Here is a 27610-nt window from a genome sequence, read left to right on the forward strand (position 1 = left end):
AATTTCATTCTGTCGCCTAAATTACCATTACATACACTTCTTCCATCCGTTCAATCGGTACAATTCCATTCCTGTTTCTCCTCGTCGGATGCGCGTCTTTATGCCTTTGTTCGAACTTATTAAACTATTAATACTCGTTTTTTATTTATTTGACACTATACATTAAGAGCACACTTCACAACTCCACCACGCTCACTGAAACTGATCGCAGATGATAGTAACTGAAGGTGCAATAAGAACAAAGTAATAATTAAAAGCAGTAAAACAAAGAATGAAAAAAATAACTATTTACTCCAAAGGGGAGCTTACTTAACGCTACTGTACACACGTATCCCATTGGCTGTTTTGAACAGTATCTTTCACCCAGCAAGATTGTGTTCTGCTTTAGTATTGCTTGGCTAGTTTAGAATATTTCCAACTGCTGTTATTACGCTTCTTGCTTTACTTGCTCAACGTTTACTTGGAGCAGCAAACTCAAAGCTTCGAGAACAATTTGCTCTTAACCTCCTTACCATCGATGTACGAGATGTGCGTGCAACGTGATCTTGCTGCTCGATTGGTTCCTGCTTTATCCCTGCCTTTATCAAGTTACACAATATTCTGGAGTACATACATAGTAGATTCCTTTTTTTTATGTGCTTAACATACTTTTTACCTCATCAATTCTTCTACTTACACAATTACCTCGTTTGTGGGTAGGGTAAGGAAAAGGTCATTTGGATTTAGATGCCTGTTCCTCGTGCGTGGTATGTTTGATGATCTTTATCTGATCGTAACATAACCAAAAACATTTCTAAAACACACTACAATTAAGGCGCACCTTTAGCACACCTTACAAAGTATTGAAAAAAAAAAACCAATTCACACAAACCCATCATTAAGAAAGAAATGTCGCGTGTGATGCACTTACGAGCATCTGTGTTGGATTCTTGTTTTTTTTTGTCGAATAAGCATGCGAATAGAGTCAAAACAACACAACACACACACGCGCGCGAACACAATACAATTGCATTGTGGTTAATTCATAATGCATTAAAAACTAACTACTGACAAAGCAAGGTAGGAAAAATAACAGCAAAACTCGCGAAAGAACAAAAAAAAGTGTAAAAGAAACGTTTATTACAATTTCATTTGTTTTTTTTTTTCTATATTTTTATCCTTTCCTTCACGAAGTGTGCTCATCGATTTGGCGCACACCTCACACGCACGGGCATACGCACACACACACTACCTACATTCCTTCATCCAAGTTTCCTCGTTTCTCCTTAAATTGACCAAATATTGCTGCCCAGTGGGGGGGAGGAGGGGAAAATCCTCTTTTACATCCCGCAATTTATCATCATTATTTCGTCATTCTTTTATTACATCAAAATCCATTCAGTATTTTTGCATCTTTGCATTCATGTATGGCGCGCATTTCCGCACTCAAAACGTAGCGCCATACATGAACAACGATTTACTACTCGATTCACTTTTTTCCATTTATTTGCCTTTCATCCCGCTCGATTTCTCTAACACGCGCACACACACAACAGTTGCAGCTGTTGGTTTTTTAATACGAAAAGTTCGAGAGAAAATTTACATGAACTTGTGTACGAATACGAATGACGACAATGTGTTAGGCAAATGACAGAGAAAACACACGAGAAACAACAATCTGGTTCCGATGATAGTTTTTTTAATCTTTTTCCTCTATTATACCACATTTCGTCCTTCCGTAGTAGTTTTTGGCTTACATTTACATAGTCGCGCCGAACATCACACACATTCAATCCTCTCCCCAGCATCCGGGAGAACCAGAATGCATCAGTTCCACCATCATCTCCATGCACACAAACGACAACGACGACCGGACGAGGAAAATAGCGAGTACATTAACATTACTTTACATAAATATATTACACTGCATGATCGCGGCACGTCATCGCCGGCGACACGATCAAATCAAACGCAGATGGTGTGTGTGTGTGTGTGTGAGTGGATCAGTGCCAGATCCTGTGTACGGAGAGAGGCAAAAGGTAAGCCATAAGCCGTTGCCTTCCTTTTATTGCGAAAATGTGTGAGTGAGTGTGTGTGTGTGTGTGTGTGTGTGTGTGTGTGTGTGTGTGTGTGTGTGTGTGTGTGTGTGTGTGTGTGTGTGTGTGTGTGTGTGTGTGTGCTTTCCCGCTCCTTTGTCGTTTTCTGTCTTCATTTACTGTAAACGTAACAAAACGCTACACCACCCAGGTTGATTCCTGGTTCCGTTCAACCTTCTTTCTTACAGCAGCTTTCTGTCGGATAAAATGATATCTACACTTGGTACTTTTCCCCATGACTCAGGACGAAAAGTACAGCCATACTAATAAACCGTGTGGTGCACCTGTGTTCTCCTTTTTGCTTAGTTGTCCGCGCTTCCGTGTACACATCCTGTCGGTTTCGTACTATCTTAATTACACATTACTATCATTATTATTATAATTATTAATATAATTATTAATATAATTATTATTTTAATTATTATTATTATTATTATTATTAGTATTATTTTGGACGACCGTCCACACAGGGACGACGACGACGACGCCCAGCCGCAACTGTTTTCTGGCTGTTTATGTTAGTTTTTTTTTCTTCGTTTTTAATTTATATATCACAACTGATAAAGTATTCCCTAAACACTAGTGCACGTTACATTCACGATGCGTCTCTCCCTCCTTCCGCCACTACTAACTACCCAGAAATTGTAAACATAATATATTGTTTCGTTTATCGTCTTCTGCTATGCTAAACACATTTTTGCTTTGTTTTTCTTTTCCTTTTTTCTTTACTTTCTACTACAGCTATATGTCTAGATACGTTCTACTATTTATAGTATTTTTTTTAATTTCCTGCTAACATTCACACTTCGTCTGCTTTATAGTAATGGTGTGTATGTGTCTCCTCCTTTCTTAACTACTCATTCCAATATCCCATCATGCTGGGGTGTCAGTTGCGACAAGGGATCGTTTGATTGTTTCTATACACAAGATTTCTAGTGGTGCCGTTTAGCACAGGAGAGGGCGATGGGCTATGTTCTGAGTTATTCCATCTACTACACCACTAACGCGTAAAGACGTTTGCACCGACGTCCACCATTCCTTTGAACCGGCTAAACGCTACGAAGTAACGACTTCACTGTAGCTAATCGAACATAATAAAACTATACCCCTAATGCGACAATGTACCACACCAAACCAATCCACATCATCATTGTTACAGACTTCGAACTACGCTTACCGCTGTGTGTGAATGTGTGTGTGTAGGGCTAAACTATACATTGCATGATCGTTTGAGTATAGGATGCGTATAACACTTTCTGATTAGTGTAGATTTGCCCCTCTAGTGATAGTCTGATAACATGGGAGTGATCGCCCTTTCTCTTACGATGAAATGAGGGTTTGTTTAAGTAGCAGAATAGGGTGTATAGTTCGTACTCACCAAATCATTACTACTACCCATTTGGCCAGGCACACACACAACAGCAGGATTCAGTTATCTTCATCTAGCATCATCCCTACGATTTCGGTGGTTTTACGCGCGGTGGCGTTGTGTGGATAATCCCTTTTTTATTTTGTGTTTTTTTTTTTTTGTGTGTATTTTTGGTAACAAACGCTATCGGTATCGAAGATTACTGTTCTCTGCTGCACCTGGAGGATGCTCAATGGATGCTGTAGGTTTCTGTGTGTACAGGGAATAGGGTGACGGTTCGTACACGCACAACAACACTGCGGATGTGTAACGGAGCTGTAACTAGACGACCGCATTCATTGCCGAATATGTGCAACACGTCTCGTCAAAACGATTGTTCGATTGTTCTTCGAAAGCGGATGTATGATGGTGGTGGGGAACACCGTGTCGATTGTTCCATGCCTATTGTTACGTTCCCCCCATCGAATGGAAGGGTATCTGCATCTTTATTACGGGGTTTTTTACGCGCTTTACAGTGACTCTTCGAAGGCGGCCATCAAATCACTTTGCATGTTCATATCGATCTGACCGGCCATCTGGAGTTTGCGCGCCGTTGCAAAAGAGGGTAGAAAGAAAAGGGGAAGAAACAAGATAATAGTATACACCAATATGCTTACAGATCACTGCTGCAGGAATGATCATGATCATGCATGATCCACTTACCGCTTCTCTTCTTCGACGTTCCTGTTCGAGGCGCCGCAGTTCTGCCCGCTTGGCGGCGGAACGATCTAGCGCATGCGGCGTGGTAGGCGTTCCTCCCGGGGATGGACTACCCTGTGGCGATGTTTTAATCTCTTCCACTACTCTTGGCTGGACGGGTTCGATAGGTAATTTTCTGAAAAAAAAAAACATAAAATACGAACATACGGAATCGCTTCAGTGAGTATTATACAAAACAACGTTTATACGCGCAAGGAACTACAACAAACAAAATCTTACACAAAGTACACACAACCACATACAAAACGCACAGCGTACAAGATATGTATTCGCGCAAATATAAAACCTACCGTCCATTGTTGATCTCTTCCTGCTTTATCTTTTGCTGCTCCTGCTGGCGCTTCAGCTCCTTCTCCGCCTGCTCCTTCTGCGATCGTTTCAGCTCCTGCTGCTGCATTCGATCAAACTTCTCCTTCGCTTTGTTGCGGAACGCCTGGAACGAGTCCATCGACGGTTTCGGCTTGTTAGACGTGGGCGTATTCTGGGGCGACACCGCGGCGGCCAGCGACGACCAAGCGCTCTTCGGATCCTGGCCCTTGTTGAACGCGTTCGCCACGTTCCCGCCCTTCACGTCGGCCGGCGGTGGCGTACTGCCCATCTTCTTCTCGTTCGGGTTGATCAGCAAGTCTTCGATCGGTTTCGGCGTCAGCATAAACTTGCCACCGCCTACCCCCGGTTCCTCCTTCTTGATGGCCATCATGTTACCGCCACCGTTGCCGGTTGGCATCATCCCAGGCGGTACTGCTCCGCCCAGGGAGCCGCCGCTGCTGTTACTGTTGTTGCTGCCCGCCTGCGTCAGATCGATCGAACGATCGTGCATTGCGCCGACGTTGCCAGCACTGGCGCCGCTGCCCAGCCCGGCACCGTTGCTACTGTTACTTGCACCCGTCATCAGCCCTGCCATGCCCGCCGGGGCACCTCCCGCACCGACCGCATTCGACTGGTGGTATCCTCCGGCGGCAGCAGCGGCGGCCGCCACTCCCGCCCCCGAACGCATAAAGCTCTGCAGTGGATCGAATATCGATGGCATGCCACCACCCATCAGCGCACTGTTGGCGGCGGCGGCGGCGGCAGCAGCAGCCGACGATGCCATACTGTTCATGACCATCTGGTTCATGCCCGCACCGAGACCCATGCCAGCGCTGGCCCCACCGTTCAGCGGCCCGTTGCCATTGAACTCGCTCGCGAAACCGTTGTTGCCGGAGTGCAGCTGGTTCTGCAGGTGCGCCATACACAGATCCATGTTGGCGGACAGCATGCTCGTCGTGAGGTCTTGCTTTAGCGCGGCGGGCATGTCGTTTAGCAGGTTCAGCCCTAGCGGTTCCGCCTTGATCGACTGCTCGAACGAGTTGAGCGTGTGCTCGAGAGGATCAATGAAGCCTCCGCCAAGCCCACCATGCCCGTTGTTGCCGGCAGCACCCCCGAGACGGAACTGTTGATTAAGCTGTTGCTGCTGCTGCTGCTGCTGCTGTGCGTGCTGCAGCTGCTGCTGTGGCTGCTGTTGGGACTGGGTGGCACCTCCATGTACCAGCTGCTGCTGTTGCTGCTGTTTGCTCACCTGCTGACTTTGCGTCTGCATCTGCAAGGGGGGCTGTGGCAGACCGCCAGCCATACTGGCCAGGTTCGTCATCGCGGCCAGACTCGTAGCAAGCTGGGACGTTGGCGGTAGTCCCAGCATACTATTGATCAGACCGTTGCTGGCATTCAGTGCACCATCGCTACCGTTCGTGTTGATAACGTTGCTGCTGCTGGTGGTAATGCCGGACGTTGGGGCGTGAGCCGTAACCGGCACCACCGGGGGAGCGATGCCGTTCGCGCCGAGTGCCGCATTTTGCTGCTGGTGCTGCGTAACAGTGATGGAGTTATTCAAGATAGCACTATTGCCCAGATTATTACTAGTACTGGTGGTGGTGGTGGTGGTCAAAGCATTATTATTCACAGGTAGCATCGTGCTGGTAGTAGTGGTGGTGGTGTTTGGTGATGGTATGGGAGGTGGTAAAGAGAGTTGGTTGCTGTTACTACTACCGATCGGGTTGGGATTGCCGCTGTTACTATTAGTTCCACTGACGCCGCCGCCCATGCCATTGCTGTTACTGTTTGCCGTACCGCTTGCTGACATCATTAGCGCGTTCGCTAGCGTGTGCGAACCGGCGGCCATCGTCTGCTGCTGCGCTAGTGAAGGAATCTGCAGAAGCGCTGGCACAGAGTCAACCACTGTTGTGGCCGGCGTTTGGGAAAGACCCATCATGCCACCGTACCCAGATGAAACGGCAGCAGCAATGCTTGTTGTAGCTGCTGGTGGATTATTACCGTTGTGACTGCCGGTGGTAGCTGCAACGCCCATGCTCGATGTGGCCCCTCCGGCACCTGATGAGGAGGTGGAGGAGGAGGTGGTAATAGAGGAGGAGGTTGATGAGACCAGCGTGGATGTGGACTGAGATGAGTGTGGTGGTGGCGGTATGAGTGACTGCTGTAGCTGGTTTGCTGGCGTTTGCCGATGCTGCTGCTGCTGCTGATGTGCAGCGAGGTGCACTTGGGAGTGTTGTGGCGGGCCAGCGACTGCGGTCGGGTTTAGGGCACTGCTGCCGTTAGCCGGAGGATGTTGCTGCTGCTGCTGCTGCTGCTGTGGCTGCTGAGCGGCGGCGTTCGGGAGAGGTGTGATGGTATTGGAGTTGTTGTTCGTGGTAGTAGTAGTGGTGTTGGAGGTGGTGTTTGTGTTATTGGCGCTAGCACTCGGTAGCAACTGCGATACCGCTGCCGTTGCCGATAGTGTTGATGCGGTGGCTGGAGCAGAGGACTGGAAAATGGATTGTGGGTAAGAAATGACAGTCAATATGCATGCTCTGCCCGCGGGAAGGTTACATGGTAATGAGCGCGCAAAACGATAATTAACTACTTTCAACACGCGGTCAGAGTTTTGGCATCTTCTTAGGGTAATATGGTCTAGTTTATGTTCAACAAACTTCTTTGTTTTTGTCCATTGACATTAGAGCAATGTATTTTCTTTACATTGGTAATCACTAAACCAAATTAAGTGTTTGTTAAATTTACGATCAAGCATGACGCATACGAATGCTTCCATGCGTTGTGATGCGTCCTGTGTGAAACTATTGTTTAGCAATCCTACACGCTTAAGATTTCTGGCACATACGCCCTTCTTTTAATACATATACAACAGCAACAACTCAAAACAAGCATAGCATTACAACATATTTTCAGCGCCGCTCAATGTTAATACATTTATTTGGCGGCGCGCATAAACCGCACACTACTTACCGTATTAGCCGAATTGTTGCCTCCAGATCCCATGGGGGAGGAGGAATCCTTCTTCTTCTTGCGAGGTGGTCGCCCTCCAGCTTCTGCAACACAAAGGAACGTTTAACAATCGTACGAAACCAAGACCATATACCACAACAAAGCTCAGATTCTCAACAATTCTGGAATCGTTCTTCGCTTTCCTGCCTTCCGTGTCAATAAATACCTGCGCTGTGCTACCCAAAACCGAACACCACCCCAACACACGGGGTGTGTCATGTAGATTAGGTAGCACAAGTGTTCCCTTGATCTCGCGTGCTTATTGATCGGAAGTTGATGCTTCAACAAATTTCTCGCAGTGTGTATTAATGCGGCGATGCGGCGTTTTTTGAGCTGTTTAAGACAACAACCACAAATGTATGCATACTACACCACACCATAATATAGCGGAGCAGCCAACAATCGATATATACGTTTCAACAATTCATTCGCGGGGGCCAGACAGGAGAGGAAACAGAGATAGCGCGATCTAAATAATACCGAGAGTGCAGGGCGCAAAAGCAAAACCACCAAAACCCATACGGTTTCACAAAGTCTTCCCCCACGCGAACACAACCTGTTGATCTTTCGTGTAAAATAATCTCACCGACAGTGAAGAGCTGCGCATGTTGCATTTTACTTTTCATTTTTTTATTACTTATATATATTCTTTTCTTTTTGTAGTTTCAAGTTTTACGATTATAATGCTTGATTTTCCATTTATGTTTTAGTTGTGTTGTTGTTTTTTTTTGTCTGTTTTTCTTTTAATGCAATTTTAGTTCTGCTTATTTTATATGGTCAATCCTCTTTACATCGCATTTGCCAGTTGTGTGTACGTTATACTTTTCAATTTAACCAATGCAAATTGGTGCTGAAACTGAACCCATTATTACCGCTGCAACTGCTCATCGTTTCTGATCGTTGATGTATTTTATGAGGAAAATACTTGGAGAAGCAAATTTCAAATGTTTTTTTTTCTAATTTTTCGTTCGCTAGTGTGTCCCCTTCTCTTTTACCTTCAGTGCGCGCATTGTCAGCCAAAAAAAAGACGTTAACGCTATTGTATCAATCATTTTGTGTCGAAATTTGTAATCATACTTTCCATCTCACCTTCCACCAAACTAGCGATCTTTTGTGTATGAGATTGAATGATCCTCTCTCCTCGCAACTATTATATACGTTTTACACCAAAGTTGATTCGCGCTGGCACAAATCAGTTTTTTGTTTCATATATTTTTAACTGTTGTTTAATGCAAGTATTCTGTTTATCTATGATTTTCGTGCTTTTCTTTTTCTAGTTGAACTATTATCTAACACTTTCTCTCGCTCTCTCTCGCTCTCTCGCTCTCGCTCTCTCCCTGACTCTCGTCGTGTGTTAGTTACAACACCACTGCTCGTGATAATAGTGTTATAAGTTTTCCTTTTTTTCTTAATGCAACGCTGTGGTGTGTGTTATGGTGCAATGATCAATGGAAAACCAGAACAGTACGCAGATAAATGCAAAAGTCTGCACGTTATGCCTTCTGCAGCAAGAGACTTCATCTTACAATGTTTGTAGTTGTATCAGTTATTTAGCGCAAAGACTGAAGAACGTAACATACACATGAAGAGAGAGAGAGAGAGAAGAGAGTGTTGATTTTGTGGCGTATTATTTAATCATTTCGTTATAGTTATATGAGTTCTACATGACTACCTTACGCAAGTATTATGACTGTGTACTGTCACAAAGCAACACCATATACATTTTAACCGGGACCCAATGCCTTGGTAGCTCTGGGAACTACGTACCGTTTGTTGCAGCGTGCATTATGTTTTGTTGCATTATTTTTGCAACTTTACCTACATCTTATCTTGCAACAAAAACTCGAATCGCATTTGTTCGGCCATGGCAAAACAACACTCTTTCAATTAAACATTCTCTGTCACTGTGTGTTTCGACGATCATTACCGGCATGGACAACAAGGGAGTAAGTTCTTCGTTCCATTACACGTTTCTTTTCCTGACTTATACTTGCTTGTCTCATGCTTATGCCGCCTCGATCAACAATGAACGGACAGGTTTGAACAGGACGACTTGAAACACACACAAATACACACACACACATTTTCCAGGTTGTTTCAGTACAGGCATTTATAATCCAGAAGATGTAAATTACATTGTTTCGCTAGACAGCGCTGCTTCTGCTATTTATCGTTCGTACACTTCCCTCCTAGCATGAAGTGTGCACCCTATATGTTAATATTTCGCTAAGGTTTGTTCAAGGGATGGGTGTTTGTGATCCTTGTTGTCCCACACAGCGCGCTATTTGCAACTGCTAAGCTACCATTAATGCTACAAACTGCGCCATTTCATCGTGTATAGCGTGTCACACTATTAGCTGTATAGATGGAATTAATGGGGAAAACATCATTGCAAAGAAATCAAAACCAGCTGCTATTGCCCTATGTACGATTCATTTACTGTCCATTGCATACCTGTTTCTCAGTTGTGCTTAGTGACTTCTTTACCGGCGTGTGTTTGCTAATATATCGTCTTTGTTCGTGTTTAGCATTTCCTGTTGAAAGCTAGACCAACATTGAACTTTGATTGGATTGAACTCAATCATGGTGAAAATATACACCGGCAGAACAATAACCACAGCATATGAGATGAAAGTACAACAGAGTAAGACAATGCAAACGCACATCATTTGCTTGTTATTCACAAAGCTGACAGACGTAGACAGTGTGTAACGTAAATCAAGAGACAGAGGCAATACGTGAAAACACGTTAATTAAGAAAATTAAGAAAAACACATTAACATAAACCGTTCCACCATTTTGTTTTTCCTTGCCCTACTCTCTGCTTTCGGTAATGCCTGTTGACATGTGTATATTGCAGTGCGCGGCTATTTTTATACGCCCTAACCAGCAATAACAACACAAATGATAATATTTACTTCGGGGGGGGGTGTGTAGCATAAAACGAACGCAAGCGAAACTTAAAATTTACGGTAAAAACAACACAAACATCTCACCTCTCCAATGGATGTAACAAGAACAACATATTTAGAATAGCTTTTGTTTCTGTTCACAACATATTCGCGCTCTCTTTCACGTGCAAACAATGTGTAATGGGTTTTGGCATTGCCGACAGCCGAATCGTCGATCCTCATTCATTTCTCTCCAATAGGTATTACTGTTATTAGCGAAACGAAATATTGCTTTGTTTCCATTTTATCAACACTTTCTTTTGCGGTTCAAGTTCATGTGAGATGGCTTTTGCAAATGTTAAACAATTATTCGGGTATCCACTCAGTACCACACAACACAGACATGACCTGTTATGTCATGTATTTGCAACAGACCTTTGGAATAATATTGGATGTATTGAAAAACGTACAACAAAAACTGTGCATATTCAGCGATCGATTGTTACATATACTCACTACTGTTCTCTTTCGTCAACCAACACGCCCTTAATTGTACATTTCAATTGTTTAGGCAAATATAGGCGATGTGTTTTTAAAAATTCAATGCAATAGTACTCTTTCAAGGATTTTTTTTTAAATATTTTGAGCTCCAGTAGTGATGGGAAATAGCTTACAGAGGAACGGAAAAAATTAAATGCATTTCTGATATTCTCTATGTTTTCTTCCTTTGCTCATCATTCGTCGTCATATCAACGATAATAAATAAAACAAATTTACAACATGCTTTCCTACAAACATTATTTTAACATGTTACACATTGTCTGCATTGAACTATTGAATCGTTTTTTTTTTCTCTCTCTTTTTTTACTAACACAACGTTTTGTATGGCTCTTTCTTTACCCATTTTATTTAAACAATTTTCCTTTCTACACAAAGTATTTTTCCAGTTCTGTTTCACAGGTTCAGCAATCTGGGGTCAAATGATGCACCGGTAGTATGTGCGATGCGATAGTGTTGTGACGGAACTCAACTCGTCGTAGTCTTTATTTGCATAAACCTTTCCTCATATTAATTTGCATAAAACAGAACAGATGACAACAACGATTCGTTTCACAAATAAGCAAAACCAGCTCCAGTTGATTCAAGCTACATAGCGGGCATTCTCCATCTCAATGATCGTATGCGTGGGTTCAACAATGACGATCAACGAACTGTTAAGATCGATGTCAGCAAACCGATCAACAAGCAGCGAATATACGAGTAGCGAACATGCCCTTTACCTCGCTATTCGCTATGTATTAATCCCTACCAATACATGTGTACTGTACTCTATGCTGCATGTTAAATAGCAAGAAAGCAGGATCTAACTGGCAAACGTCAATCAGGACAATGGAGGATACGTAATCGTTATAATCCAAAAAAAATACATACACATACATGATCGATTGTTTTGTTTTGCTAGCATTTTATCTATTGCCCTGTCGAAACGGCACATTTATCTACTTTGCAATAATTGGACCAGGATTGAACACCCTTTTTGCTAAATAGCATAATCGCATTCTGATCTGTATAAGAGTGGTGGTGGTAAAACAGAATTTACAGTAAACACATACCTTTTCTACGCAATTGGAAGTTCTGGTGTAGCACACGGTAGTTCAATTTAGAGAAAAACAGGTTGTTAACATGCGTTCGCGCGGATCGAACTGTTTTCTTCTTTTCCTCTCCTGTTCTCTTTTTCTCACTTGCTGTCTCTCACTCTCACTTTCTCTCTTTCTCTCTCTTACTGTGGTATTTAGTCTTCATGTTTGAGCTGCTATTTTGCATCGTTACATTTAAGCATAAGCGAACAACATAACACTGCCGCCGTACGCGAATCGCGAAGGGAAACGGATGGACTGAGACACGATTTGATTTGTTGGCTGCCCCACCGCATTACACATTAAACACACGAGAAATTTGTTGAAGATTTGTTGAAAAGCAAAATAAAAGGTAACATAAAGGAGAATACAATGACAAATATTATCATATCTGGATGTGCATATACAATAAGATCGAGGTTCGATACACGATAATCCTACATACGCGCGCACATACTGGCGTACGTATATGCACTTCGTCATATGCAATCACTAACGTTACGGTTATACGCTATTGGAGGGTTTACTGATTTGAAAAATAACTATAAAACATAAATCATGGTGAAAATATACCAACTGAGCAAGATCTGATCCAAACCCCGTCAGTAGGTAGGTACACGTCCTAAATCTATACCAAAATAATAATGAACAAAAAAAAAAAACTTTCAACAGATTAGTCTTTCGGAATAGTAAAGATAGATCATACTATCAATTGGTTAGACTACCTAATCTGTTCGTTTAGTTACTACACCTTCCTCAAAATGTTTCGAGTTCGTTGATTAGCTGCCGCCAATTCCCCTTCTTTTTTTGCAACCACGCACGTCTCACATTGCAAAAGGCCGTAACGGAAGCTTTATATAACTTGTTTAAGAACCCAACTATTCTCTTCGACACTGTTAGGCCATCATCTGCTGAAAACTATTGTTCTCTGTCTCTCAATTTACGTCTTCAAACTAAACCTTCGATGGAAACCAAAATGACATGACTTTTGCATAGTAAATTCAAACTTTCATCCTAAACGTGCGTTTATAGACACCCGGCCATTTACGCAGTACACTGTTTATCATATCCGCCGCCGTGTACGCGGGCCAGTGTTTCTAATGTGTTATGTGCACGCACATGTTTCGATTGTACATGCATTGTTAAACGCATCAAGATGGGCAGCAAGCCAAGTTGTAATTGAAAGACGATGTTGTTTAGTAGTCTGGATGGCTTTAGGCATGGTACAACACATTCCAAGACAACAAGAAATTGCAGCGAATGTTGAAAAGGGTGTACACAACATATGATTACTTGACATTGGTTTAATATATGATACTGCAAAATAAAAATAGCTGCCATAAAAACGTCCAAAAATATGTGTTGAAACATGACGGACTGACGGAACCGGTACTCTAATTTGAGCGCATAGTTTGTAAATGTTGTAATTTGGCTATCGTTTTGCTCAGGCGTTGTCGAACAGAGAGCAGCATTACAGAGCCGTTTCAATTATTGCACGCTTATACACAATGTTCATCGCTCACGTAAACGGAACAGTGTTAATCTCTCTTGAAGCGAAAGAGTACTTCGCGTAACATTCCCGCCATGGGTCCCATTTAAAAATTACATCTTTCAGATACTCGAAATGTATGGAGAGTTACACATATCTGCTTTGTTTACATGTCTCTCTCTCTGCATTTATTCATGCAGCACTTGTGTTCCATAAATTAGCAAAAACGTAAGACAAGATATATGAAATAACTGACTACATAATGAATGCCTAGAGCCCAACTTCATCCAGAGCAAGATGAATTAGAATATGTTTCTGACAGTAAAAAGGGTTGTACAATCTCCCGGCAAAAACGCACTTAATATTATTATATTCATAACCATTCGTACCTAAACTCTCGTTCAGTGCCTGACCAAATCTTTGGTCTGATTGAGAGCTCAAACCATTTTCTTGGAAATCGTTTAAACGAAATGTACACATGAAAATTTCCATATGTTTAAAATAAAACCAACACATCACCAAATGACCTTGTTACAGCATCTCTGCGCGCAACCAGGCCAGCCATTTGAAGAGCTTACAGGAAAACTATTTCTTATCAGAGTTTACAAAAACAAAACGCTATAACAAACACACAATAATTCATGGTTCATTTTAATTGAAATGGTGATCCAAAAGTTGACAACCCGATAACTGAACCGGTTTTCCGATTGATTCCGATGCAATCAATACTCCGATACTCTTTCACGCAGTGCTGTACGTACCAAGAGAGGTGTCACAATTCGCAGCTGATTGTAAGAGTTCATGAAGATAAAGCAGATAGCGGACCAAAAGCATGGATTAGAATATTGTTTATGCATAGACCATATAACCACAACATCGACGACAGCAATACTTGTCTGCTTCCGCCAATTGTGTTTTGCTGTTTCATTTTGTACACGGCTTAGTGTTTAATACATACTCATATGTATTTCCTTCCTATCTATTCATCATTTGCCGCCAAGATGATGGCACCAATTATGTCTTCCCTAAATACTACTGCCAAGTTGTTTTGTGTTTCCAAAATTAAATCCTGTTTTTTTGTTTAAAGTCGATAATTAAAATACCTAACACCTTTGCAAGCGAGCTAATATTCTGCTAAGGAATAGAGCCATCGTGTACTTATTCCTTTCATTACTTTTTATGTGTTGCTATGCATATGCTCTGTGGAGCTACGTTATAGATATAGCAGTGTCCACGTGATTCATACAACAAACTGACAGCAGCGTTGCGTACGAGACACCGCGTAGGTTTTCATTCAGATTGGCCAACGTAGTATCCCCGGCACCATTATAGCAATGGAACTGGGAAGAGAAAACTGTACACTTTTACAACACACTTGCACGGAACTGCTAACAACCAGAATCTATGCTACATATCCCGAAGGAGGTTTTGCAAGGATGGGCCCATCCTTGTTTATAGATCATTGCTCCGATACCTTGCATCGAATAAGGAATCTTAAATAGTGAGAATAAAAACATCAGAGGAAAACAATACTAATCGGTCACTTGCAAGAGGGGGCGGGTGTGAATCTGCTGACTACGGTTGATTTTACTCTACTGCTCCTATTACCCTTGCTGCCCCCTTCAATCCCCCACTGTTTCAAGTTTCAAACTGAGTTGGACGATAAGTGCTAAATGTTATTTTACTTTCTGTCACTGTTTCTCCTTTTTTCCTTTTATCATTTAAACACTACAGAATTGTGATTCATTTTGTTTTGTTTTAGAACAAAGAAGATTTTGCCTAACCTGCTTCACTGTCGCTGGAATCACTAGAACTGGAATCGCTTGAACTCGACGACGAGGAATCACTGGAGCTACTGCTGGAGGACATGTTGCCTCCGGAGGGAGCAACATCCTGTTTGTTGGCTTCGTCTACGTACCGCATCCGGTGGGGTCGTTTAAAATGGGGTTTATGAAAACAATCGAGAAAGTACAGAAGAAAGAAAGCAACACCTGCTATTAGCAAACGATCAACGACCTTTCCTTCGCTTCGCGCTTCACGAAGCAGTAGGAGACAGGTGGTAGGGGTTATACAAACTACACAGAAAAATTGTTTACGAAAAAACAAAGTTTACCCTTCTTCGCGTTCTTCTTCCCAGTGCCTAGTTGACCCGTCACATCCTGGAGCCGTTTTTCCAGCTCTTGCTTTTTCTCCGTCATCTGTTCCTCCTTGGATTTACCAGACACTTTTTTGTCTGTAAAAGATAAGGGAAAATATTATGACCCCCATTGTAGAGCTTACGATCCAACATTTGTTGCAGCGACGGTTAATTTCAGTTCAAGATAGAAACTAAGCAAACGGAATAAATTATACTGTGAAATGTGACTTTCTACTACCATACAACATACGAACAGGTTGTTATGCGAACTATTGCTAAAATTCAACCAAGCTACAGAGAAATTAAGAATGCTTTCGAAAGCGTGAGCTTCTGTATCAAAGATAATCTGCGTGCGCACTGCACGAGATCATGGCGGAGACCACCTGCGATGGCGTGCCAATGATCTCGCGCGCTAATGCCACGCGCTTTATCGCTAATACAAGCGGCTCAATTCAATTGCAAAGATTAGCAGAAGACTAAGAATCTACCAAGAAAGATAACGTACAGAAATGGTAAGTCAAGTAGAAGTAGTAAGTAGGTATAACTTCCAATTAACAGACACTACTGATAGCTAATACTGCAAAACATTGTTTCGTGATCCAGTCACAAACATTTCTTTGAATAAGAATGGGTATAACCTTTTCGATGTTGACGCAGTGAACGAAAAACGTGTCAAACGTAATAAATTACGAAACTGTAATAGTGTTGGTGAGTTTCTTTGGGCGTTGCAAATGTGTGAAGTGGTGCGAATAATAAGTATATAAAAAACAACATATTCAAAAGGTGCATGATTACTAACAAAGCAAACGCATTGCCCAGGTGAACATTATTCAATTTAAAAAAAGAAGAGACAATCAATGCAAGATTGTTTCGAAAGAGGATAACTAACTGTATTTGTCTCTTTTAAATATGAGCTGTGTAAAACGAATTTAAGGACAAACAATTAACTCGCACGTCCAACAAGAGCATAGAGATTAAATGAATGTTTAACGAAAGGAAATGTGAATGTATATAAAAGAACTTGTGTGTATGTGATCGGTATCTTTCTCAGTAGCAGTGTTTGTTAAGTTGGAAACTTACAGTAAGGCTTACGAGTTTTCTTGCGGAGACAGGAAGCTACGTAGCTTTCCAGCTCTCGTAGCGTTGATGGCTTCAGCGTTTCGAAATCGATCTCGATCTCGTCCGGATTGGAATCGCGTAATGATGGCTCCCGGCTTTGAATTATATGTACAACTCTGCCCAGCTTATCGCCTGTCGAAGAAAGGTAGAAAGGTTAAACATGGACACCCATTGCAAGGTACGCGCGTAAAGTCAGCTGCGCAAGTTTAACAATAAGTAGCGCTATACTAATGCCCACGAAGAGCTGTTTTTTAGGGAACCAAGCAGGAACTTCCACTTACCCGGTAGTTTGTTGATGTCCAGCGACAACTGCCTCTTCTCATCGTACGACATCGGTTTGGCCGTGTCTTCCTCTTCCGAATCAAAGTTCGAAACGTTCTGGGACGCCTTCTTCTTGTTCGGGGCCCGAGGCGCACTGGTGCCACCAGCAGCGCCTGCGTTCTTAGCGCGCTTTGCCGGTGCATTGGATGCAGCGCCCCCAGCCACACCGCCCGCTTTCGGTGCTCGCTGGCCCTTCGCCTTCGCCTTGGTGGCGGCTGCTGGCATTACCGGGGCCGCCCCTGCACCGCCCATCGGCGGTTGACCCATTACGCCCGCCATTTGATGCATCGCCTTGCCGGGACCGTGCGGCATACTGAGCCCGGCGTGGGGATCCATCATCCCCTTAATATCACTCGCACCACCGCCGGCCGCACCGCCCGGTCCGGCAACAGAAGATTTCTTTTTGTCCTTTGACTTCTTCTTCTGCTTCTTCTTCAGCAGTGCCTCCTCGGTGAGCTTCCGCATGCGCTCCTGCATCTCGAACAGTTGCTTCTCGAGCAGCTTCAACTTCTGTGCACACTCTTCGTCCGACTCGCTCTCTTCGTCGCTGTCGTTCGTGTCGCTCGAGGACGACGGTTCGCTCTCCTTGCACTGATGGTGCGGGGCAACGTTGTTTACCGGTTCGTCCGGTATGTTGGCAAGCCGCATCTCGAACACGTCCTGCAGCTTCCGGCCCATCGCGACCACATCATGATCTGGCGGGTTGTACTTGTAGCAATTGGTGAATATTAACCGAACGTCCGCGGCAAACTCCGGCGCCGACTTGTACTCCCGGTTGTCCATTTTTCGCTTCACCGTGCCGAGGTCCATCGGTTTTTTGATTATGTCGTGGTAGTCGTGCAAACCGAGCAGCTCCGCGTCCACCGGTTTGTAGAATGGCCAGGCGTAACCCGAATGCTTCTTGGAGAACAGCTCCTTCAAGATTTCATTGCACGACTTGAGCGCGTCGGACAGCTTCTCCTTGTTCTTCGGCGGATACTGCGACGAGCTCGAACCCTGGTGTGCCATCGGTGACATCGGATAGGCTGAGGTTTGATAGGGTGCTATGTCCTGCGATTCGATGGTAAAACGCACCAAAAATAAAATAAAAACAAAACACTTCATTAGCCATTGCGCAGTTCCAGCAGCAGGTGTGTGTTTGTGTGTGTGCTGCAAACATTAAAGCCCCCCTTTCACCTTTCACCCCATTCCACCCCTTTCCCAATTTAAAGCAGTAAAATAAAATGTCCCGCTTACCTGACGGCCCGATTCCCTTCGAGTGGCGATCTTGGCAGCGTTCGAATCCATCGGCGTGCCATAGTGCGGATCGAACACGGTTGCTGTCGGGGTCGTGGTATCTGCCTTTCTCTTCACACCCTTTTTAACCTTCGCCGGCTGCTGGGGCGGCAACACCGTGTCCATTCCGGGCTGCGAGCTGTTCACCATGTACGGCGGGTTGGTGGGTGCGCTCGGTTTGCTGACTACCGGCGCACCGATTGGGTTGCCCATGGCATTGTGCGGTGTGTTTACGGCCGCCACAGCAGCGGCTGCCGCCGTCAGTGCCGCAACGGCCGCGTTAGGTCCTGCCGTCGTGGTGGTGTTTGTGCTACCAGGCACAGTCTGGGGCGGCATGGTACCGATCGGGGGCACACTCGGTGCGACCACCGTCGAGGCGGCACCCATCCCCGGGGGAACAGCGCTCAGCGGCGGCACGCTGGACGAAACCGCCGCCCCAAGGGCCGATCCGGGCCGGGCCCGTGCGGCTGCAGCCGCTGCCGCCGCCACCGCCACTGCATTCGCGCCAGCTACGATGGCCGCATTCGGGGCGACACCGGCCGCTGCGGCCGCGCCCGTTACCGACGTGTTACCGACCAGCGTCCCGGGCGGGGCCAGCGAGCGGGGCTTCTTCTTGCCACCCTTCGGCTGCTGCACCTCCATCTCCGTTTCGTCCTTCGGCATTAGGGAGACCTTCGTCAGGAAGAGCTTCTCCAGCGTTTGGGCCATCACGACCACGTCCTCGCCCGGTTTGTTGTAGACGTAGCAGTTGGTAAACATGGTGTTGAAGTCCTGTATGCATTCTTTGCTCGTCCAGTAGTAGTTGTTTTCCAACCGCTTCTTGATCGTGCCCAAGTCCATCGGCTGCTTGATGATCTTGTGGTAGTCGGGCAGATTAAGCTTCTTCGCGTCGACCGGCTGCTGGAAGGGCCAGCTGAACTGATGCTTCCACACCGCCTTCATGACGGTCCGGAGCAGAAAATGAAGCTGATTCGTTAACCGGCCCGGGCGCTCCGGCGGTGGCATTACTGGCGGCTGCACGATACCGTTCACCGGCTCCACCACGGGCTCGTTCCTTGGCGGTGGTTCGTCCATGCTGTCGACTGTTGCCGGCGCAGGGGGCACAACACTTGCCTGTGTGGGTGGGTGTGGAGAAATGAGTTGTATGTGAGAAAAGGTTGCCATCATGTTGTTTGCCAATGGTGCTGCCAGCTACACTGTCGTTCCGTCGCAACCACCACCACCACCACCACCGTCGTCCCACTTACCGGTGCCGCTGAAGGCGTTGACGATCCTGACCCTTGCTGCATAGTATCTGGACTAAGCCTGAAACCGAATTCCTCGTTAGCGCATAGATCATAGTAGTTTTCACTCCACATTTTTGCTCATAACAAACTAGCCCGTACGGAGGTCGGAAGTTTAGACATGCTAAGACTTTGTTCGAACGTTCTGCCTTTGATTGATGGAATGTAAAAACAACGGATGTGCTAAACGCTGTCAGCTGTGTTTCAGTTTCTAGCAAAATAATACTGTTTAAAATATGTTTCTATAATAGCAAGTTGCATCACCGTGCATAGGCATTTACTGTGGTCATCCTTTTGCAAATGTAGCCTCAGATGGGCTGGATTGTCGGATAGAGGATCTTGAGCAAAATCGTTTATACATTGTCTTCTCATTAGCGATCAAGGATTTTCATCATTTCCGCTCAGTTCTTAACTTCCGCATCAAATGACCGCACAGACACACACACATACATACACCCTCCCTCACATGTCTTTACGCACACATTGCCATGTCACGCCATGTACACTACTCCTTTGAGATTATCTCTTGTTGCCATACTTTTGAAGGTGGGAAGGCGAATTAACGAGCAACACGGGGACACTCACCACCGGGTACAGAGTCAACGACAAACCGCACGCACACACGCACACATCAATAAATTACACCTTCTTTTTCCGTCTAGTGCGGTCGTCGTCGTCTTTTTGCCTCACCGTCGCCGGAGCAACTTAATGACACTTTTCAAAACCTGTCTCGATGGTGCGCAGCACCGCACGCGCGGCGGGAGGGTAGCAGAGGGATTCATGATGATGATGCGATGATGAACACCCGCAGAAAAAAATGGTAGACGACAAACGGGCGCGCAATTTAGCAGCTGCGAAACACGGTCATCGTATCGTCCGTCGCCGTCATCCGTAGCCAGTTCAGCAGCACACACACAAAACGCACTGCCGTTAACATACACACACACACACGCCGCAGATTACAACAAGCGCCTACTGTCCATCGAAACGATGCTTTTTAACTACGCCGTGAACGAAACGCGCTACACAAAAGAATCGGCACGGGCGGGGGTGATGGTGAGGCGACGGCGCAGTCGTCTCTCGGGCGCACCGGGTAAAATGAAGCGGAAAGTGCAAGAAGCAAATGAAGAAAACCCCGCCGTGCACCCTGCCTGCTAGCGCTCTCGCACACTATTTCCTCTGAACAACGCCACCGCGCACACTGAGATCCGCGAAAGATCAATGTACACTCAAGGTCAAGATCTTGACAAATTATTCCAATTTCACAGCGCTGGGTCGGCCCGAAACCGTGTCTACTCCATCGCTCACTGTTCGGCCGTATTCTGGGCCACACTTTGCACTCGGTTTCGGTAGCAAGGGAAGCACTTTTACCGCGAAATTTTCACTATTTCCCAGACGCCACACACAACTTTTCTCGACCGTCCGTACAACACCAGCAGCATTAGGCGGCAGCAGTCGAGCAGCAGGCGTTAGCGTCTTTTTCTTGGGCCCGTTTTCGCCTCTCTCACGCGCGCGCACACACACACACGCGCACACGTTGTTCGCCACTCGCTCTGTGCGCCCTATCCGTACAATGTATGTGTGTGTGTGTGCGTTTAAAAGGGAAAAACCAACCTCTTCCCTATCGCTGTTGCAGTGCCCTGGTTGCACCAGCAATAGCCACACACCACTAGCCTTTCTTCATCATCCACACAACAGAGACACACACACACATCCAAAACCACAGCTAACTTCTTTTGAGGCGGGCTACGTGATCTCACCACACCGCACCAATACTACCACCACAGCAAGCGCGATCGTCTGTCTCGTTCGACCGTGTACGCCCGGTCGTCACACACATATTTACGTCATCCCGTTTTCGCTCTCATAGCACACCGCAGCACCCGTGCCCGTGTTTGAAGTGTGTGTCTTTTGCCTCTGAATCCACCAACTGGCGAAAACCCAAGCTACAACACTCCATTATTGCGCGCTTCATTCCACTCTCACTCACACTCACGAGCGTGCACACGCGCGCATGTACGGTGCAACCTAATAACTGTTGGCATCTCGCTCTCCACCATAAAAGCCACAATTTGGCGACGCGCCAGCCTCACATGCAGCCCTTTTCTCGTGTATGTGTGTGTGTGTGCGTTATTTGAGCGGTGTTTTAATCTTGCGTCCGTAGCCGTTTTCTCACTCATTCTCTCCCACTAAGCGACCTGTGCCTTTTTATGTTTCTTGCAACTACTGAGAGACCGGAGAGACTGACTGGTCCCTACATTCATGCGATGACGGAACAGACACACCGACCACCCTGTATGTGTGTGTGTGTTTGTGTCTAGGGCCTTTTTGGTCAACCCCCTCACCCGCTTTCACACGCCTTTCGGCGTCTCATGTCTAAAACCACACACAGCATGCGCTTGCCGGCAATGGATACACGGCTCCTACTGCACTGGAGAGAATGAGGGCGCACTCACTGGACAGACAAGGACAAGGTACGTGTGTAGCGCCACAGCCAACCGAGAGTAGGCGGTGAATCAACCGAGGCTAGGAGGTTCACAGTTCCTCAACTACACACATCGTAGTAATTCGTTCGTTTTGCACCCCCGAAACGGTTAATTCTGCGGCTGGTGGATTAGAGTCCTTTAGGTAACCCATTTACATAGCACTACATGTAGCGTACATTTGACATTTCGGTCCCATTAGTACACTGTGCGGTGCACTCTCTGCGTAGCCTACATACATTCTAAGCTTAACATTACATCCTCCCTACACAAAATTTAAGATTCCCACCGCTTGCTAAGCCCCTAAATTATGTCTCGCATTTAAGTCAGCTTCCGATTCCGTACTTCGCTACAGTTTGTTATGAGAAGATGTGTTATGTGTGGAAATGTCCATCATCACCGCTAGGATGCCCGTGTGTTCCCGGCATCGGCATACGTACCGTTTAAGGTTTCAAGGATTGCTGTCCAGTCAGCTGTGTACCATCACAAACACCTCACAGTTCTGCAGAAACCTGTCAAAAGAGGGAGGAGAGAAAGTGTGATTAGAAATCGTTCATTTGCTTCTTCCACACAAGCACACACGAGATTTTGGGCGCGGTGATGATAGATTTTTGAGAGAAATTTATAACAATTTATAATCCCAACTAAACGCAAAATTGGATATATTAACGAGTTATCATTCTTTTAAATAAATAGTTTAAATACTATAAGTGTATGATTGCCTGCTCCTAATCGTCAGTGCTTAGGTAAAGAAAAACTAGGAAGTACTGGTTTTAATCAGTACAATGATCTTTCTTTTATAAATCTTAATAACAGCTACTTAACGAAAATCTTGCGCTTAAATATTATGTTGTTTTTGCTGTTCATTTCAGCCGTTTTGAAAACCTATATGAAAGGTAATTCCTCCATCGCTATCCCCTAAATCGCATAAAGCTCTCCGCACAACAGTTGCTGCTGGCACGCCACGATTGGGAACGTAATAATCTTATATAACTTATATTCGCATGCCTGCATGTGACGAATAAATTCATCTCACCATCCAACCCAAGAGCCACATACATATTTTACATTCAAAAGATGATGAAAACCCCCATCTTTTGTCCATCCAACCTCTGTCGATGTTTAAAAGTTATTCGCAACCAAGTTCCACAAAAACCCCGATGCCACATTTATCCCGAACGAACAAGCGCATCTAGAATGTTCCATTGCCCTTTTTTCCGTTCGAAAGCCGTCGTCATCTCCCTAACACACGCTCTGCTGCTGCCGCCGCCACCGTCGCTGCTGTGCTGTTGCTGTGTTCACGGGGGCACAACACACGGTGTGGTGAATGGGATTTTCTTCATGACACACACGCTCAGACGCAGGAAAGAGACGGAGAAACCCCAGCGAAATCGGAAGTGAAACACAACGCACCACCACCACCAGCAGCAGCAGCAGAAGGCCAGACGCAAAAACCGCTACAGCGCACGGTGGTGTGTGAGATAGCTGATGATGATGATGACGGTAGCCAACCTTCACATCGCTCGCTTTACAGCGCGTTGTTCCATGGGCTGTGCTGTGCAGTGGTAGTAGTGCTAATGCCTGTCCCTCTTGCTCACTTTATCGTTCGACTATATTCTCTCTCACACACATTTACACACATTCGAACGCAGCCATGTACACGCACACATACGCACACACTCACACATACTCCCAAACGATTTGCACGAAGGTGTCTGCGCGCGCGCGCGCTCGCCTACAGTTTGTGCACACTTGTGCTTCCTCATACACACACTATCTCTCACCTACATCGTCACGGTGTCCGTAAAGAAAAGAAAGCCATCAATGCGTATGAACATGTATGTCATCTACTTGCGCTTAAACCAGGGAGACTACACAATCGAAATAACTCCATCCAACCACGCTCAAAAACACACACGGACTCCACCAACGTCAAACAAATTCATCTTCAAACCATGATGCCGATCCATCCGTAGCGCTTTCCGTCCAGTTACAACAACCCCACGGTGCTATCTTTCAATCGGACACAATTTTTCCCATATCACAAATGACTATTCGGGAACAAATGCATGTTTTTTATCTCTTTCCCCAAGCCAAACATGGCGGGCGGCGTACGCGCATTACCACACCACTAGAGCACAGAGAGAGGTTAACAGTGTCCCTCTAGTGTGAGCCTCTACTGCTACTGCTGCTGGCTAATAGGCTACCCCCTTGTACCAGCCAGTAGTACCGTCAAACTTTGCTTCGACTTTTTCGCACCTCACTGGCCATTTGCGGTCCGTACTGCATCGAAATGGATCACCTCCCAGCCTTATAATGCGTTTGTGCCCATTTACCTGTGCTTTCTGTGCAAATTTCCGCATGAAATTCAGGTTGAAAAATGCGGCCCGAGCACAACACAAGCCACACTGCTGAAAACGTTTGAGAAAACTTCCACTGCTGGCACGGGTGACGCTTCGGGTGGTCTCGCTTTCGCGTCGCGCGCGCAGTATGCTGTCGGTTCTTTCACACTCTCGCGCGCGCATACACACACTCTCTCTCTCGCTTTCTCGCTCTTTCAGTGTGCTCTCGAAATTCGCACCCGTCCGGAGCGCGACTAGTCCGGCGGCTCGCGTGTACTGGTATTGGTGACAGCGCGCATTAACGTTTGCAAGTCAGCGTAAAATTCCAGCCGCCGAATGCTGCTGCTGCACTGCCACCATATCTCCCACACGGGCGAAAAGTCACACTTCTCCCGTGCACCGGCGATGAAATCGGACTTTTTCCACAAAGCTGGCCAAAGCTGGTAGGCTCACACGCACAACGGGCGGAAGAAATACTAGCGAGAAAGCGCGACGCGACCACCGTTCGTACCAGTATGGCGTCTGTGTCGATCTGCGCGAGTCCCGCAGGTCCAGCAGGAGGTTGAAAATTACATTAATTTCTCCAGAGCCTGCTACGCTGCGGTACAGTCCAATTTCTGCCTCCCTCCGTCTTTGCTCGCTTTTTACCCGCAGCGGTTGATTGCCTTTCCACCAGCAGCTTTTGATTTGCCTTTATTTTTCTACCACGGCTGCCCCTGCACAGCTCTCAATTTATATATTCAACTCTTTCGCGCCAGTGGAGCACACCAGCTTGGAAAACAAAATGGCTGCCTGATACCTCGGAGTCGAGCGTTTTGTTCCCAAGAGCCGACCGACAGCACACAACACACACACATATATACACAGAGGGACACACACGTACACACCACGAATCGAATGCTGTCACGCACATGCACACATCAGTGGTTGCTCCGTCGTTTTTTTAGAAAGCGGAAGAAGCGCCCACCCTCCCGTTCGAGGGGACGTTGGACATTCTCTGCACCACTTCCTTCTTTTTCTTTTTTTTTCGTTATGCTTCCTGCTGAATGCACTGCGAAACACCTTTTCCTTTTCGTGGGCGATACGGTAGTGTTGTACAGAAACAAGAAGAAACACACCCTTTATGCTTGCAACAATCTCTTTTTTTCAAGATTCAGATCTTTTTATTCAATCAGTACCACGCTACTACTTCAGTGAATGAACGCTATAATGTGATTCGAACACTATTGCACAAGTTTAGTTCACTGGGAGTCGAAGGTCTGGCAGTGCACGATAGGAGCAATCGGACGGATTTGGGGGATATGGGGGGGAGAGGGGCGAACGATAGAGCTCTTTTCATTAGCACTTGCGAGACGGTTCAAGGTTTTTCGCTTTTTTCTCTCTTTTCTTCGCAACTGTGTCTTCCTTTCCAACAAAATCAACCAGCACACTCCCACCAGACTCTACGTACGTAGCATTATTCCCCGCAGCTCATACAAATCCAGGTATCGAACGATATTCACCGTTTTGTTTTCGGATTTTCTACGTGCCGTTACAGAGACATCGAGAGTTTCACCAGTCTTTTCTGCGAGAAAAAGTTAGTCACGATCGCAAGACGGAAATGCTAAATAATGGGTGTGTTGGTTTTTGACACTGGCACACTGACGTGTGTCACTGACGTTCGTCTTTTGGCCAAACTTGACGCCAAAGCCCATAGTTTAACGGATGCATGGAAATCCCATTGCAGATTACAAAATGGATAAAACAAAATCGGGAAGACAATTTCAACAACTTCACAACGAAACAAAGCAATTGAACTTACTCGAAATTGGCGGCTATAGATGTTCGCCCAGAATGGCAGATAGATATTTAATTTTATTATTTTGGTGCAATGCATTTAATGAAGCAGTGTTTACACGTCACACCTTTTGCCACAAAAACCTGTTCAAATGTTACTTCCGGTTTGTTGCTATAGCGATCAGAAATCCTGGTTCCCTTTCGGATCCGTTAGAAATGCCTTGAATATATGGACATTTTAATGTATAATTCTTTTACAGCAATCCTCCCCGAGCTATTAGCGGATCGGCAAAACTCACACACCAACTACTTTAACGGGACGACACCGTTTATTGCTAGCTCTAGATGATTCCCCATACTTCCTCGAAAGCAGAACACAACTTCGTACACGTTAATGCTGCAGACAGTGGATAGTTGCTGATGGATGTCGCTCCTTCTGTATAGTCTAGGTTCAGATTGCCGTGCGCAAACGCGCCAACGACCAGCGTCAACGGTTCGTTGGCCGCAGGCACCAGCTCCTTCGCGTTCTTCACCTCGCTGGCGCTGAAAGACATCGCTATCTTTCTGCACCCGACGGGCAGATGGTTGCTGATTGGATTTTTTATAATTCTCATCAGCTTCTTATCCGAATCGGCTGCCTTGACGGAAAATTTGTGCAGCAGTTGCACTGGAAATGGAAGAAAAAGCGCTGATTAGAGGAAGGGCCGAACCGCACCACGGGCTTACACATTTTGCTTACCCATCAAACCGGCAAACCGTTTGAAGGTGCGCGGAATTCTCGTTTGCGGATCTATTTCGATCAGAACGTTCTTTTCCGTCTTCACGAACACTTGCAACAGTCCGGCCCGGTTCAGCGGCGAGTCCATCAGCATCAACAGCGACTGGTGCGTTATGTCGGGCCGGCAGCTTCCCGGGTCGCGCTTGTTCCTCCTCAGTATGTTGATGTGATCGTCACAGTTTAGCAGCTCAAACACTTGGCCCACCTGGAAAGGGTAAGAAGCAGTGGGTATATTTTAGCGTCCATCTCGTTGTCGAATCTGACTCTGGTTGCCAAAGCCTACTACCTTGACCGTTTCAAGCTGAGCCCCTTCGAGCACAATGATCAGCCGCCGTTCGTTCGCTCGGATGTGGCTGGTGTTCATGTGTTTCGCTGGCAAATCGTACTCTCCCTCCGTTTCCTCCGATGCGCCAGCATGTCGTTTTCTACCCATTTTTGTACGGTTAAACTATTGTTTGGTGAGGTACTTTTGCGGCAATGGGGAAAGATTTGTGTGCCGTAGATGATAAACAACAAAACCACACGCGCGTGTTTTGTATGTTGTCAGTGCGTTAAATCAGC

At 45.7% G+C, this 27610-nt stretch overlaps 2 protein-coding genes and 1 long non-coding RNA gene across 8 annotated transcripts; 1 reads left to right on the top strand and 2 right to left on the bottom strand.

The window, feature by feature from the left end:
- Positions 1 to 1088: 1088 nt before the first annotated feature.
- On the bottom strand, positions 1089 to 26100 carry LOC120948079 (homeotic protein female sterile-like). 6 transcript variants are annotated; one of them, XM_040364058.2, is made up of 12 exons: positions 25998 to 26100; positions 22594 to 22665; positions 19635 to 19692; positions 18349 to 19500; positions 17073 to 18162; positions 16753 to 16923; positions 15649 to 15768; positions 15320 to 15445; positions 7480 to 7562; positions 4494 to 7000; positions 4147 to 4318; positions 1089 to 4019 (listed from the first exon to the last, which is right to left on the bottom strand). In XM_040364058.2, the coding sequence occupies exons 3-12, from the start codon at positions 19674 to 19676 to the stop codon at positions 3954 to 3956; spliced, it is 5529 nt and encodes a 1842-aa protein (XP_040219992.2). In that variant the 5' UTR covers positions 19677 to 19692; positions 22594 to 22665; positions 25998 to 26100; the 3' UTR covers positions 1089 to 3953. The 6 variants fall into 6 exon arrangements, with proteins under 6 accessions (XP_040219992.2, XP_040219993.2, XP_040219990.2 ...); XM_040364059.2 differs by lacking the exon at positions 25998 to 26100 and adding an exon at positions 24490 to 24995; XM_040364056.2 differs by lacking the exons at positions 22594 to 22665; positions 25998 to 26100 and adding an exon at positions 21042 to 21169 and having other exon boundaries at positions 19635 to 19819.
- On the top strand, positions 21324 to 23203 carry LOC120948084 (uncharacterized). The gene is made up of 2 exons (XR_005750920.2): positions 21324 to 22298; positions 23026 to 23203. It is a non-coding gene; the product is annotated as an uncharacterized LOC120948084 (long non-coding RNA).
- Positions 25616 to 27581, bottom strand: LOC120948083 (ribosomal RNA small subunit methyltransferase NEP1). Its single transcript, XM_040364064.2, has 3 exons — positions 27336 to 27581; positions 27011 to 27254; positions 25616 to 26938 (listed from the first exon to the last, which is right to left on the bottom strand). Exons 1-3 carry the CDS (start codon positions 27480 to 27482, stop codon positions 26613 to 26615), a joined length of 717 nt encoding a protein of 238 aa, XP_040219998.1. The 5' UTR covers positions 27483 to 27581; the 3' UTR covers positions 25616 to 26612.
- Positions 27582 to 27610: the final 29 nt, after the last annotated feature.

Source organism: Anopheles coluzzii, chromosome 2, assembly GCF_943734685.1.
Source record: "Anopheles coluzzii chromosome 2, AcolN3, whole genome shotgun sequence".
Classification (NCBI taxonomy): Eukaryota; Metazoa; Arthropoda; class Insecta; order Diptera; family Culicidae; genus Anopheles; species Anopheles coluzzii.

What these genes read in the sequence shown, in the direction of transcription:
- LOC120948079 (XM_040364056.2), bottom strand. Translation starts at nt 19,745, where the DNA reads ATGTGGAGTGAAAACTACTATGATCTATGCGCTAACGAGGAATTCGGT. An exon ending in CAACGCCTTCAGCGGCACCG is followed by an intron (nt 19,501 to 19,634) that starts GTAAGTGGGACG and finishes CCACCCACACAG; the next exon opens with GCAAGTGTTGTGCCCCCTGC. An exon ending in GAAGAGATCAACAATGGACG is followed by an intron (nt 4,319 to 4,493) that starts GTAGGTTTTATA and finishes TTTTTTTTTCAG; the next exon opens with AAAATTACCTATCGAACCCG.
- LOC120948083 (XM_040364064.2), bottom strand. Translation starts at nt 27,482, where the DNA reads ATGGGTAGAAAACGACATGCTGGCGCATCGGAGGAAACGGAGGGAGAG. An exon ending in CTCAGCTTGAAACGGTCAAG is followed by an intron (nt 27,255 to 27,335) that starts GTAGTAGGCTTT and finishes TACCCTTTCCAG; the next exon opens with GTGGGCCAAGTGTTTGAGCT. An exon ending in ACGGTTTGCCGGTTTGATGG is followed by an intron (nt 26,939 to 27,010) that starts GTAAGCAAAATG and finishes TTCCATTTCCAG; the next exon opens with TGCAACTGCTGCACAAATTT.